General features: G+C 39.2%; 2 protein-coding genes across 2 annotated transcripts; both read right to left on the bottom strand.

Annotated features, from left to right (window-relative positions):
* Positions 1-2,453: 2,453 nt before the first annotated feature.
* LOC145156581 (beta-amyrin 28-monooxygenase-like) lies at positions 2,454-4,305 on the bottom strand. Its single transcript, XM_079075883.1, has 4 exons — positions 3,790-4,305; positions 3,249-3,704; positions 2,981-3,168; positions 2,454-2,883 (listed from the first exon to the last, which is right to left on the bottom strand). The coding sequence occupies exons 1-4, from the start codon at positions 4,286-4,288 to the stop codon at positions 2,584-2,586; spliced, it is 1,443 nt and encodes a 480-aa protein (XP_078932009.1). The 5' UTR covers positions 4,289-4,305; the 3' UTR covers positions 2,454-2,583.
* Positions 4,306-6,062: 1,757 nt separating this feature from the next.
* On the bottom strand, positions 6,063-9,292 carry LOC145157921 (uncharacterized). The gene is made up of 4 exons (XM_079076894.1): positions 8,675-9,292; positions 8,021-8,566; positions 7,621-7,915; positions 6,063-6,535 (listed from the first exon to the last, which is right to left on the bottom strand). Exons 1-4 carry the CDS (start codon positions 9,290-9,292, stop codon positions 6,063-6,065), a joined length of 1,932 nt encoding a protein of 643 aa, XP_078933020.1.
* Between the last annotated feature and the right edge of the window lie 4,472 nt (positions 9,293-13,764).

The following is a 13,764-nucleotide window of genomic DNA, read 5'->3' as shown; positions in this document are numbered from 1 at the left end:
TGTCAAAGAAGTCAGCAATGTTCATCTGCAGTCCCAAATTTCTGAGTTGACGAAGGTTGTTGTCCTATTAACAAAGGAAAAATTTACTACAAAGAAACAATGTGGTATCTGCTTGAAGACACACCATCCAACTGATATGTTTCCATTGCTACAAGAAGATACTGCTATGGTAAAAGTTGTCACACCCCCAGCCGAGGCAGCGGAACACGTCAGGTTGTGCGACTAAGTTCATGGATCATAGGTACACTGAATATGTAGCACAAGTACAACAATAAACAAAATAGTATTCGTGTTCCACCTTGATCTTTGAATAGAAGGTTTTTACAAATAATAATAGTATTTGAGTTGCCTTAACAGATAGGCAGATAATACAACAGCTAGTAACTATGTCTCCTATAATCCAATACATCATGAATGTTTGTTTAGTGATTTCCTGAGAATACATGTAATTTTGAGGGTCAACACAAGGTTGATGAGAGTTACAGGTTTTTTGCTAACAGCAGTAATACTTTTAAAAAGTCTAAAAAGTATTTTCTTTATCAGTATAATAATACAAAAAATTGTATTTGTAACGAGGCTTTGAAAGCCAAAATGTATCTTGGTATAAGTAAATCCATACTTAAAACTATGTTTGCAATGAATCCTTGAAAACCGAAATGTATCTTTGTATAAGTAAATTCGTGCTTAAGATGTAAGGGATCATGTTGGATGCTATAAAATAAAGTATAATTGGTCTGTGGTGTTTACATTTGTTGAGCTGACCAAGGGACCAGTATCGAGTATGGGATCATGTTGGACCAAGAATCAAGTAATATTGATACTAAAAATTTGAAAAGGATGATGCTTGGGTATGGAGTATGCAATCATGTTGAACCAGGAATGAAGTGACAATGGAAGTGCATGGTTATTTGTTAGAGTTAACCCTATAATGCGATTATACTTGAATTTACAGTTAGGTTTACTGCCAAAAATAACGTCAATGAATGTAGGCTGCTATAACGAACAAAAAAATAAGTTTGTATGTGTTTGTATAATTGGAACAAGTGAAGGATATAAACACAAAAAATAATGAATTTCATAGTACAATGCTATAATTGGAACAAATGAAAAAGATGATGTTATACAAGAAGGTAAAATTAATCTATTGTTTTTATGTCAATATATACTCGGTCAACGGACGGGTATAACACTAGCTGAGATGGATAACAAGCAAACACCCAACACCGAGAGGCGAGTCTACCTTTACCTACAGGCTGTCCATGGACACCCTTAAATTCAAATTTTATTTACCGGATATGATATAAAATTTATGACACCTGTTGGCAAAATAAAAAGGACACCTTTTGGATATAATAAGACAACAGAAAAACAAAACAATATTTTGATCTTTTATATTTGTCAATCATAACATATTCTTAATCTTTAAAACATATACACAATTTAAAAACAGAAATTTAGAAGAAGGCTAATTAAACAAAATATTTTTTCAATAATATAATAACAATGAATATTTCAAACTATGAATACGTAAAGGTAGAAAACTAATGAGTGGAAAAATAGAAAATCTAAAAGAAATTACGATTTTTGTGGACCGAACTCTGACTGGGTTCGTCTTCTCGACTTCGAAGTTTCGCTGGTCGCATCTGATCCTTTGTTGTTGCAGACAAGCACGGTTACAGATGTCTCTACGGATGTCTCTGGTCTCCGACGATCTCAATTTGTCTTCAACAGTTCTTGGGGATCTCTACGGATGTCCCTAATCTCCGCCTTCATCCTACCGGACTGAAGACCATCGGTTGCAGGTGGTGCTGCAGGCTGCTACTTTTGTATTTCGTTTGGGTAAAAGTTTTTTTTCCTTAATGTAGTTTAAATTTTGTTGTGATGGAATAGAAACGATTAAATGTGCAATGTCTATACGAACAGTTACTTTGTGATATGCATGTTTGGCATTGAGATTGTTTTCACTTTTAACTGATAAACAATTTATATAGTTATATAGTTATAGTATTAGATATATTTAGTTTTTTTTTTTTTTTTTTAGTTAGGTTAGTATATAAGTATTTTTCTATTTTAAATATAATGTTAAAGTTAAAAAAAAAGGTGAAATAAGTTTTTTTAAATTAATAATGATCAAATTTTTTTATCTTTTATATTGTTGGACACACTAAATTTTTTGATCTTTTATTTAATGGGACAAAGTTGATTTTCAATCTTGGATTCTCCACTCCCAACACCATTAATTGGAACTTGAATATTTAAATCCTCTGGCCACTCCCAACACTACTAATATGAACTTGAATATTTAAATCCTCTCGAAAAGAGTTGAAGATATTTAAAAAGAACAACCACGAATCTCAATCATATACTAGATAGTTACATTTTAAAAAAGAACACCTACAAATCTCAATCATATACTAGATAGTTACATTTTACGTTATAACTTCGATTAATTATTGATTTAGGAAGAGGTTTAATGATACATTTGACGGACTTCCATATAGCGGTAAAAAATAAAACAGTTGTAACCATTGCTTATAACTTTACAATTTGTAACACTTAAAATTTTAAGTTTACAACATACATTCATGGTTGATGAGGATGGAGACGAATAGGAAGCCCCTTTATTGGTGTAGCCATGGGATCATATTCGATTTTCTCATTGGGCATTAACAAGTCCCATTTGAAATTGGTGACGATGTTGTGAAGGAACACAAGTATTTCCACTCGTGCAAATTCTTTCCCTACACACATCCTAGGACCCCCTCCAAACGGAACATATGTGAATGGGGTGGGTCCTACACCTTCAAACCTCGATGGATCAAACTGTGTCACGTCTTGAAAGTTTGCCTCGTCTCTTTGGGTCGTTACAGCACTCCAATATAGCTGAATATGCAACATATTAATACATATATCAGTTTATTACCTTCCATCCTTTGCAAATAAAATGAGTTAATTAAGGTTGTACTTAAAAGTCTATTACCTTCCATCCTTTAGGAATGGTATAACCTGCGTACTCTAAATCCACCAGGGCCTCTCTAAAGGATCCACCAGCGGGAGGAGTTATTCTCATGACTTCAGAAGCAACATTCCAAGAGTATCTCATCTTCTGTATGTCTTCCCACCTCAGCATTTCACCCGCTTCTTTTCCCTTTAGAATCTCCAATTGCTCTGCAAACAATGCCATTTTCGTATGTAGTTATACACATAATCATAATGGAAGCAAAAAGCGATAAGAGAAGACAACTGACCTTTCAACACCTTGTCATAAACATCAGGGTATTCACCAAGACTCTTCATGATCAACGTGATAGATATAGCGGAGGTGTCATGACCAGCAAATAGTAATAACAAGATATTGTTTACAATCTCCATCTCAGTTAAAAACCTGCCATTTTCATCACAAGATGTAAGAAAATGTGACAGGAGATCTTGTGAAGACGACGCCTTTCCTTCTTCAAGTGCCACCCTTCTCTCTTTGATGATCACCATAAGTTCTGTCCTAATAGCTTCTGCTAACTTCTTCGACCTATAAAATCGTGTGCCTGGGAAGTTCAATGGTAACGCTCCGACGCCTTTCAAGAAGACGTAGAACAGGGAACCGAGTTTTGCAATATGGTTTGGCTCTTCAAGGCTCAGAAATAAACGGCATGCGAGCTCAAAAGCGAATAACTTAACAGTTTTGTATACGTTCACCTCCTCCTTACCTTCATCGGAAAAAAATGAAAAACAACAACCCATTAACAATACTTGTGCGAAGTGCTATTCAACGAGTAAAAGTCATTTTATTACCTCGCCAGTGAACTTGGATATGGCGACGGGTGACGATGTCCATGGTGGAAGCATAGTGACTAGCGAAAGCAACAGGACCTAGATACGATAACATAATCTTTCTCATCCACTTTGCTTCATCGCCACGAATCGTAATCAAGCATCTACCGAAAAGCTTCGTCACCGGCGACGGCCACCACAACGCCACCAGCTTGTTCTCGTTTCCAAACAGGAATTTGTTGCCGGCAGGACCACACAACACCGCGATACTGTCACCAAGCAACGACGTCTTGAATACTAAAGGACTGCCGTGTTTTTGGATCCGCTCACGAACGAATTTCTCCGGAGTTCCGTTCAAAGCTGCACGGAGAAGTGATAGAGTTTCTCCGATAAACGGCCATCCGAAACTTCCTGGTGGAAGATTGATTTTGCTGCTTCCAGATTTCCGGTTCCAGTAAACAATCGACAAAACGTATGAAACAATGAGAAGGAGGAGAGTCAGTGCTAGAGCTAGAATCATAATTCCTTTGTGCACCGAATTCGAAAAACGCCAAGTGAACGTTGACAAGCTAACATGTTTATATATAATTGCTATAAAAAATAAATTCTACAATAATGTTCTCGGTTACCAATTAAATAAAGTAGCTTTATATAAAAAATAAATAATCATATATTCAACTCAACTGACCGTATGTTATTTAATTGGTTAGTATTATTTTTGAACCGGCCGATATTATTAAAAAGTCATAACCTTCACATGAAAAGACAAGGCAAAAAAGAGTATAAGGAAGAAATTACAAAATGTGAAACAGGTTACAACACCAAACCCTAATTACAAATTTCAAAAGTACCCTTATATTTGATCCACCTAAAAACCTCCTTGAGAGTGTTATCCGCCTAAGCCAAGGAGGAGATCCGAACTTTGTAGAAGTGTTATTCCTAGCTTTCCAACCACTCCATAAGAAATCATAGATGATTGCAATGATAATCTTTAGTTTTTTTGGGCATCAACCTCTTAAAATCGATGGTATTGAATATCAGAGGTAAAATCTTATCTTTCATTGAAAAGCGAAAAGCTATAAATAGGTGTTACAAGAATCTGTTATAACTGATAAGCTAAACACGAGGATAAACACAAACAATATAAAAGCTAACTAGATAAACACTTAGATAAATACTATCCAATACTCCCCCTCAAGATGGAGCATGTAAATTGATAATGCATATCTTGCCAAGTAAGAACTGAAATTGATTCGCTCCAAGACCTTTGGTTAACAAATCCGCAACCTGCATCTTGCTATCGATATGCATTGGTAAAATTTCCTTAGAAACAACTCTTTCACGAACAAAAAAAAATCCATCTCAACATGTTTCGTCCGCTCATTAAAGACGAGATTATTTGCAATGTGACGAGTTGCTTGATTGTCACAGTATAAGACAGTAGGACCATTAACGTGTACTTGTAGGTCGTTGAGAAGCCATCGAACCCACAAAATCTCACTGACTGTAGACGACATGGCACAATATTTAGCCTCATCAGAAGAACGTGAAACCATCGATTGTTTTTTTGTCTTCCACGAAATCGGAGCACAACCAAGCATCTGCAAATATCCTGTTCTTGATCGCCTAGTAAACGGGCATCCTAGCTAATCGGAATCATAGAAGGCTGTCAAAACTAATTCTCCCGCCTTCGGTAGGATTATTCCTTGTCCTGATGTCCCTTTAAATACTGTAATACTCGATTCAACGCATCCATATGGTTTTGTCGTGGGTCACTAACAAATTGGCTTAATGCATTAACTGCATAAGTCACATCAGGTCGAGTTGCTTGGAGATATAACAGTCTCCCAATCAGTCTACGATATTGACCAGCATCAACTTGTTTTTCTTTCTCTCCTCTATCTAACTTCAGATTCTATTCAAAAGGAAATGAACTAGGTTGCACCAAAGCATTCCAGTATCCTTGAGTATGTCGAGAACATATTTTCTTTGACTCAGGACTAATCCTTGTTGTATTTTAGCGACTTCTATTCCAAGGAAGTATTTTAATTGTCCTAAGTCCTTTATGTTGAATGCCTCATCAAGCCACCTCTTGGTTTGTTGAATTCGTTCCAAATTGTTCCCAACCACTAAAACATCATCCACATAAATGAGTATAGCAATATAAACACCTTCTTTGTCCCATAAAAATAAAGTATGGTCAGCTTTGGATGCTGGAAACCAATATCCAAAAGGAACGTTGTAAATTTTTTATAACAATTCCGGGAAGCTTGTTTGAGCCCATAAAGTGACTTTTATAGACGACAAACTCGAGTTTCATTTTCCTTAGCAAAGCCTTGTGGTATCTTCATGTAGACTTCTTCTTCTAAGTCTCCATGCAGGAACACATTATTTACATCAAGTTGGCGAACGAACCAATCCCTTTTTGCTGCAACTGCCAGAAGAGTTTGCATAGTAACAAGTTTTGCAACCGGGTAAAACGTATCATGATAGTCCACTCCTTCCATTTGGGTAAATCCCTTTGCAACCAACCGTGCTTTGTATCGTTCCACTTCTCCATTTGGTTTATATTTAATTTTATAAACCCATTTCGAATCAATGGCTCGTTTCCCTTCAGGCAAAGTTGTTAGTCTCCAAATTCCATTTCCTTCTAGTGCTTTAACTTCCTTTTTCATGGCTTCACGCCATCGTTCATCCTGAGAAGCTTGAACAAAAGTGGTCGGCTCATTGTTTGAGGAAATGGACACAAGGTAAGCTTTATGATTTGCTGAAAAAAATTTATAAGCAACAAAATTAGAAATAGAATGTACCGTAGAGGTCTCTTGATCGGATACGGGTTGCTCATGACTAACCGACGGGGGACGCTTCACAAGATAGTCTTTAAATTTTTGAGGTTGCGTTTTGGTTTGAGTGCTCCTGGTTCTATTCTCCGTTTCAACGTGTAAGTGACCAAGATTATTGTTGTCGCTACCTTGGTCAATATCGAATTCTGGCCCAGTTTCGCTGTTTGGGTTATTTTCTGTCGATGGACTATTATGTTCATCATCTTGGATCACAGTCTCATCAATATGCTCATGGTTGGGCTGGACTTGCTTGGTATGAATATATGATGGACTTTCTTCCAATGCACTATTTTGGAGTTTGAAAGGTTCGCCAGTTTTATCAAGCCCCTCGGTCTTGATTCCTTTGAAAGGAAAAACACCTTCACAAAATAAAATATCTCTGCTCACTACTAATTTTCTTGTTTCAATGTCATAAACTTTATATCCTTTAGTACCTTGTGGATAATCCAAAAACACACCTGGTTTTCCTTTTTGTTCAAACTTGTCTCCCTTCGTGTTTGTATTTTTAAACTAAGCAAGACAACCGGAAATTCTCATGTGATCATACCGAGGCTTGGTATTCCAAATGAGCTCATAGGGAGTCTTGTTCTGAATGACTTTAGAAGGAAGTCGGTTGATTATGTAAGCTGCTGTAAGTATGCACTCACCCAAAATTTCTTCGGGACGTTAGCCTGAAAACGGATAGCTCGTGCAGTTTCGAGTAAGTGACGATGTTTTCTTTCCGCTACACCATTTTGTTGTGGTGTATGCGGTCAAGTAGTTTCTAATAAAATTCCTTCTCTACAATAAAAATCATGCATGTGATTAGATGTAAACTCTCCACCATTATCACACCTAATCCTCTTAATATTTTTCTCAAACTGAACCTTAACCATTTTATGGAAATCAATAAGACATTGACTGGCATAATTTTTGTGTTTGATGAGAAAGATCCAAACCGCTCTACTATAATCATCTACTATAGTGAGAAAATAATTTGCATTTGTATAGGATGGTACTCGATACCCACCCCATATGTCACAATGTATTAACTCAAAAATAGCCTTGGATTTATTACTACTAACAGGGAAAGGTGTTCTAACAAGTTTTGCTTTAGCACAAGAGTCACAAGTTTCATTACTAAAATTAACAAGATTATTCCGAAGGAAATCTATTTTGGAGAGCTTTTCCTTCGAGGCATGACCTAACCTTCTGTGCCAAGTGTCTATCATGACATACATTGCCTTCCTTTCTTCAATCATCCTCATTCGGTAAAGTCCCCCTCGGCGCCTACCCGCTCCAATCAAGTTCCCCGTACGAAGCCCCTGCATGACACAAAAGTCAGGAAAAAAGGTTATGACACATTATAAGTCGTGACTCATGCGACTGACTGAAAGAAGATTGCATTTAAAATCGAGAACACATAATACTCCAGTAAGTTTTACTCCCCCTGGAAGTGTACACTCTCCCTTTCCCTCCACGTTAATGGAGTCGCCATTAGGTATAACCACATGTGGTTCAAAAGGAGTAGCTTTCTTGTTTTTAAGTAAATGAGGAATGAAGGTTATGTGTTCAGTACAACTTGAATCAATGACCCAATCGTTTTCACTGTTCCCTTTACCCGCCATGTTGGCGTTGCGAGCCATTCCTTCATTGTTATTGACTGAAGTGAAGTGTTTCACGAACATCTGGAATTGTTCTTGAGTGAGTTCCGATATGGGACTGACTTCAGAATCAGTACAAGCTGCTGTGGTCTTAGCTTTCTCTCTTTTCTTTCCAGGCCACCAATACGGGTATCGAACGAGCTTAAAACATCCTTCTCTTTTGTGTCTGTTCTTCCCACAAAAGGTGCACTGTTCACTTTCTTTCTTTTCCTTACTTTCTTTGATTGGTCTTTGGTAATTCCGTTCCTTGGAATTGTTGGGATGTCCAGTCCTTCCTTGAAAGGTCTTGAAAGCAGCAGGTTCAGCAGGTACCTTCTTTTCATTGGAAATTGATCTTTGTCTCTCGTCTTCAGCGACTAAATGGTACGCAGTACCTAGAGAAGGGGTTGGTTTCGTCGCTAGTATCTATGTCTTGATCACTGTGAAGTCTGGATCCAATCCCATGAGAAAATGATGTAAACGTTCCTTTTCTTGATATTCACTTATTCTCTTTCCAATATCGCATGTGCAACTGTTGCACGGGCACTTGGGAAGGGGCAAGATCGACAAGATTCTGTCCCACAGTGTCCGGAGGTTGGTGTAGTATATGGAAACTGAGTTGCCATCCTGTTGAGTGTCAGCTATCTTCTGCTTTAACTCGTAAGCTCTTGGGGAGCTCTCCTTGCCAAACCTTTCAGGAAAATCGGACCATATCTGTGCAGCCGTGTTTGCGTATATTACGTTGTCCCAGATCGTTTTTTCAAGGGCTGTGGTAAGCCACCCCGTCACCATCGCATCACACCTCATCCATGGCATATATTCTGAGTACCCTTTTTCTGGTTTCTCGATCGATACATCTACGAACTCAAATTTGTTTTTAGCAAAGAGGAAGTTTTCCATCTCTTGAGACCAGTCAGCATAGTTGACATCAGTGAGAACTTCATTCACATGAAGCTGCTTAGGAACATCAGATGAATGCATGTAATACGGCGAGTCATGATTGATTTCGTTGGATCCTTCTCCAACGTTCGTTTTATCCTTTGGGTTGGCACCTATCATTCTTTAAGCTTTTTTCGTTGGCAAAGTTTGATTAGGGTTATGAGACATGCTCTGATACCATCTTAAAATCAATAGTATTGAAAATCAGAGGAAAAATCTTATCTTTCACTGAAAAGCCAAAAGCTATGAATAGGTGTTACAAGAATCTGTTATAACTGATAAGCTAAACACGAGGATAAACACAAACAATATAAAATCTAACTAGATAAACACTTAGATAAATACCATCCAATACAACCCCAATATTCAACAAAAAGAACCACACTACAAATAAAATGACATTTAATGGCACATATTTTTAATGGTACATTTTTTTATGCCATTATATTATGTTTTTAGTGGCACATTTTATATGTCACTATAAAATTAATACATTTAATGACATTTAATAATTTATGTCACTAATATTAGGATTATTATTATCAGTATATAAATTTAAAATGCCATTAAAAACTCTTTATTTTGTGTCATATATTTTTTATATTCCACTAAAGTTTTATGATATGTTTTACCAATTTATTTTTGTTCCACTGAAAAAAAAATTGAATTCCCGTATCGCACTTCACAACTTCTTTATACTATCATCAGACCATCGAAACAGAAGTCGCATGCTATCTCATTGCATCACGACATAAGGTATGATTCCAATTTTCAACTCACATTCCTCACCTTATCCGTTGGTTATTAGATCTACTCGACGAGTCGGAGAACCCGGACTCGACGAGTAGGAGCTGGGAGATAAAACCATAAATTTTAGGGTTTGCACCCTATTTAAAGGACCTTAAGTCCCTTCCTCCAGCTCTTTACCACCCCCTTGACGGCTGAGAGAAACCCTAATCGCCATTAACCTTGTTCTTGAGTGATTGTGAGGCCTAAAGAGTGATTTTGGTGCATTTTGTGAAGAATGTGTGAAGTATAATAAGCTTGGAGCAAAGAGGAGCTTGTGGATCTGACTCTACTTCATCTTGGAATCATTTTGAAGGTAACAAGTCATTACCTTGGCTTATATTTAGCTAGATCTCTTCATGTTTGGGTTTAGAGCCATCTTTAGCACATTTAGGAGTCATTTCGAGTGTTGGGGCAAGATCTGAAGTTGTAACTTCAGATCTGGATTCCCCTTGGTCCCTATAGCTATAAAGTTATGAGATTTGGCAAGATTGGGCCTTTCCCTTAGTCTATTTTTGGCATTTAGGACCATGCATGTACGTAAAGTTTGCAACTTTACGTGGAAACCATGTCCTAGGAGGTTGGATCTGCAATATGGAGCTTTGGGATGGCTTAAAAATATATGTATAAGAAATGGACAGCATGAACTCGGCGAGTCGGATGATGGTTGTCTGTGTCTGATTCTGCATGAACTCGGCGATTCAGATAAAGGTTGCCCGTGTCTGATTCAGCATGAACTCGGCGATTTAGTAAGAGGACTCGACGAGTCAATTAGGGTTTTCCCCGACATCTGGACCAGCATGAACTCGATGAGTTGGTTGGAAACTCGGCGAGTGAGTTAGGGTTTTATGACTCCCTCAGTTCTTGAGGAACTTGACGAGTTGCTAGCTGCACTCGACGAGTTGGGTCAACATAGACCGTTGAATTTGACTTTGAATTTAACCAAGGGTTGACCAATTGGACTTTTGAGGGTATTTTGGTAAATTGGGAATTTATGGAGTGGAATCATTGGTGGATATAGGTGTTGGACTTGGAGCTGCATTTGGTGGAGTTTGACTTTATCACTTCGAACTACTTGTAAGGTGAGTTTTCCTCACTATACTCAAGGGTCTAAGGCACCAATGTCGACCCTTCTTGGATGGTTATCTGTATATGTTATGCTAGTATGATCTGTAGATCAGTGTCCTAGTAGATAGGATTGTGTTATGTTGTTATGATCTGTTAGATCAGTATCCTGGTAGATAGGATGTTATTATGCTATTATGATCTGTTAGATCGTTTTTCTTGTCTATAGACTGTTATGTGATTATCTGATATATGTGCACATGCTTGTTTGGTGTTTAAGGCTTATCTGCTTTGTGCAAGAGCCAAAAGACATGGGCATTCCAACCCGGTGGTTGTTGGCCGTGAGTATTCCATCCAGAGGATGATTGGACTCGTAGTATGTGGGCATTCCAACCCAGTAGGTTGTGAGCCTGGGGTATTCCATCCCGAGGATGACTGGACCCATAGTATGTTGGCATTCCAACCTGATGGTTGAGGGCTTGGGGTATTCCAACCCGATGGTTCATTGGACCCATAGTATGTTGTTTGTGATTATATGTATATTGTGGTGTGTATGGGTATTTTGGGGGAACTCACTAAGCTTCGGGCTTACAGTTTCAGTTTTGATTTCAGGTAGATCAGATGATCACGGGAAGGTGAAGGCGTGATCGTACATCTCCTCACATTTTATGATTTTGATTTCTGGGATACTCTGACATGAAAATATTTTGAAAACACTTTGTAATAATCAATTGTTTTAATTGGTTGAAAAAGTTTTAAATTGGCTAAAATTTTATGGATGTTACAAGTTGGTATCAGAGGCTTGGTTTGAGTGAATTGGAGGAACACTCGTGTGAATCCAGTCTCAAATCAAGGAAAATATTTTCAAAATGATTTTCAAATGGTTTTCAAAATAATTTAAAGAGGATGCAGAGTGTACGATCAGCCGGAGCCAGTAAGTAGACCCTAAAATACCATGCAGTTATTTGATTTTGTGATATGTTAGAACAACATGCTAGTACTAGGCTAGGGATCTTTAGGAATTGCATGATAGAATTACATGGTTATATGATGCATGATAACCTAGGGTTTTCCTTATATGAAATTGACATCATTACTGTAGTTGCTTAGTGTATGCGTCACGACTGTACATAATTAAGATCTTATAGCCTGAGAATGTTTGGTTTGGCCTTATTTCCTGTTCTTGTCTGATGAAGGGCTTAGGGTAGGATCATGTATTCGAAAGTCTATAGGGTCCAACGTTATGTATGGCTAGCATACACGAGTGCTGTAGGGTTGGTGGAAGTTTCATGGATGAGTGAGTTATGCGGGGTCAGTAGGCCAGTTATGAGATAGTTAACCTTCCTCTAGGAGTGAGGATTGAGCGATCACCATGAATATGTATATTGTTAGGGTGTTGTGATGATATTTGAGACAAATATTGGTAGGTGTGGAAGGTAGTATGGTCCCGTACTTCTGAAAGCAAGGAAGTCACAACCCCTAGGGTTTAGTTGGGAGTTGGTTCCCTATTATTTGTGCGGATTATCTGATATCTTCCTGGTGTATTTTTAGTATGGTGGTTACGAGGCGTTTCGTGACTAGATCCGGATCGGGATCAGAGCAGGGCAGACAACACGGCCCGACAGCGCCCGAGACTATCAGCCAGGGTGGGCCAGTGTTGACAGAGGATCGTGTCAGGGAGATTATCCGCGAGGAGGTGGTCGAGATTGTCCGGGGCCATATTCTGGAGATGTTTGGGTCTATTAAGACCGCCATGATGGAGTATTTCGATGACAAATATGCATCCCTAGCTGAGACGGTTGCCGCAACAACTACAACAGCTGTAACCGCGGAATGGGAGGAGCCAGTAGGGGTTTTCAGTACCGGGAGTTCGATAACACGAAGCCCCCAACTTTCGATGGGACTTAGGATCCGATCATAGCCATGAGGTGGCTGTGTGACATGGAGGTATTTTTCTTCACGTGCTCATGTCCTGCTGACCAGAAGGTCAGATGTGCCCTGAACTTGCTGAGGTCAGAGATATGTTCCGCACTCGCTACATTCCTCGGGTCGAGCGTGAGCGGCTGTCATAGGAGTTCTTGGATCTGAGACAGGGTACAGAGTCGGTGACGGAGATCACCCGCATGTTCACTGAGAGGGCGATGTTTTGCTTGGAGTTTGCTTTTGAGCAGGCTCAGATGACACGTTATCTGAGCATGCTCAAGACTGATATCCGACAGTTCGTTGCTACCCAACGATGTGATACACTTTTGGAGTTACACGAGGCCGCTAGGCGGCATGAGCTGGAGATTGAGTTATAACTACGGGAGCAGAGGCAGGCCCCAGCACAGGCACAGCCGACGCCGAAGCGGTCCAAGACTGCTGATACTAGGTTTGGAGGTTAGAAGGGCCACACTTGTGGGAAGTGCAGGAAGGCTCATTCGGGGGTTTGCCGATCGGGGAGCGGGTGCCACAAACGTGGAAAGCCGGTCCATCTTACCAGGGATTGCAAGCAACAGACTCCAACTCCTGGAGTCAGACTTTGTTACCATTATGTGCTAGGTGGGCCATCTGAAGGCCCAATGTCCGCTACTAGCCGCCAAGTCGGCGTAGGTACCCGTGTCACTGAGGATTACTGACGGGAGTCAGGGTAGAGCAGCGCCCCCGAGGGCTCAAGGATGCGCCTTCCAGCTTACGGTAGAGGAGGCCAGGGCAGCACCAGATGTGGTTGCTGGTATGTTCTATCCCTTATCTTACTGCTC

Source organism: Lactuca virosa, chromosome 2 (assembly GCF_052849685.1).
Source record: "Lactuca virosa cultivar CGN04683 chromosome 2, Lactuca_virosa_CGN04683_v6, whole genome shotgun sequence".
Lineage (NCBI taxonomy): Eukaryota > Viridiplantae > Streptophyta > Magnoliopsida > Asterales > Asteraceae > Lactuca > Lactuca virosa.
The sequence above is the reverse complement of the archived record's forward strand: the minus strand, read 5'-3'. Positions and strand labels throughout refer to the sequence as shown.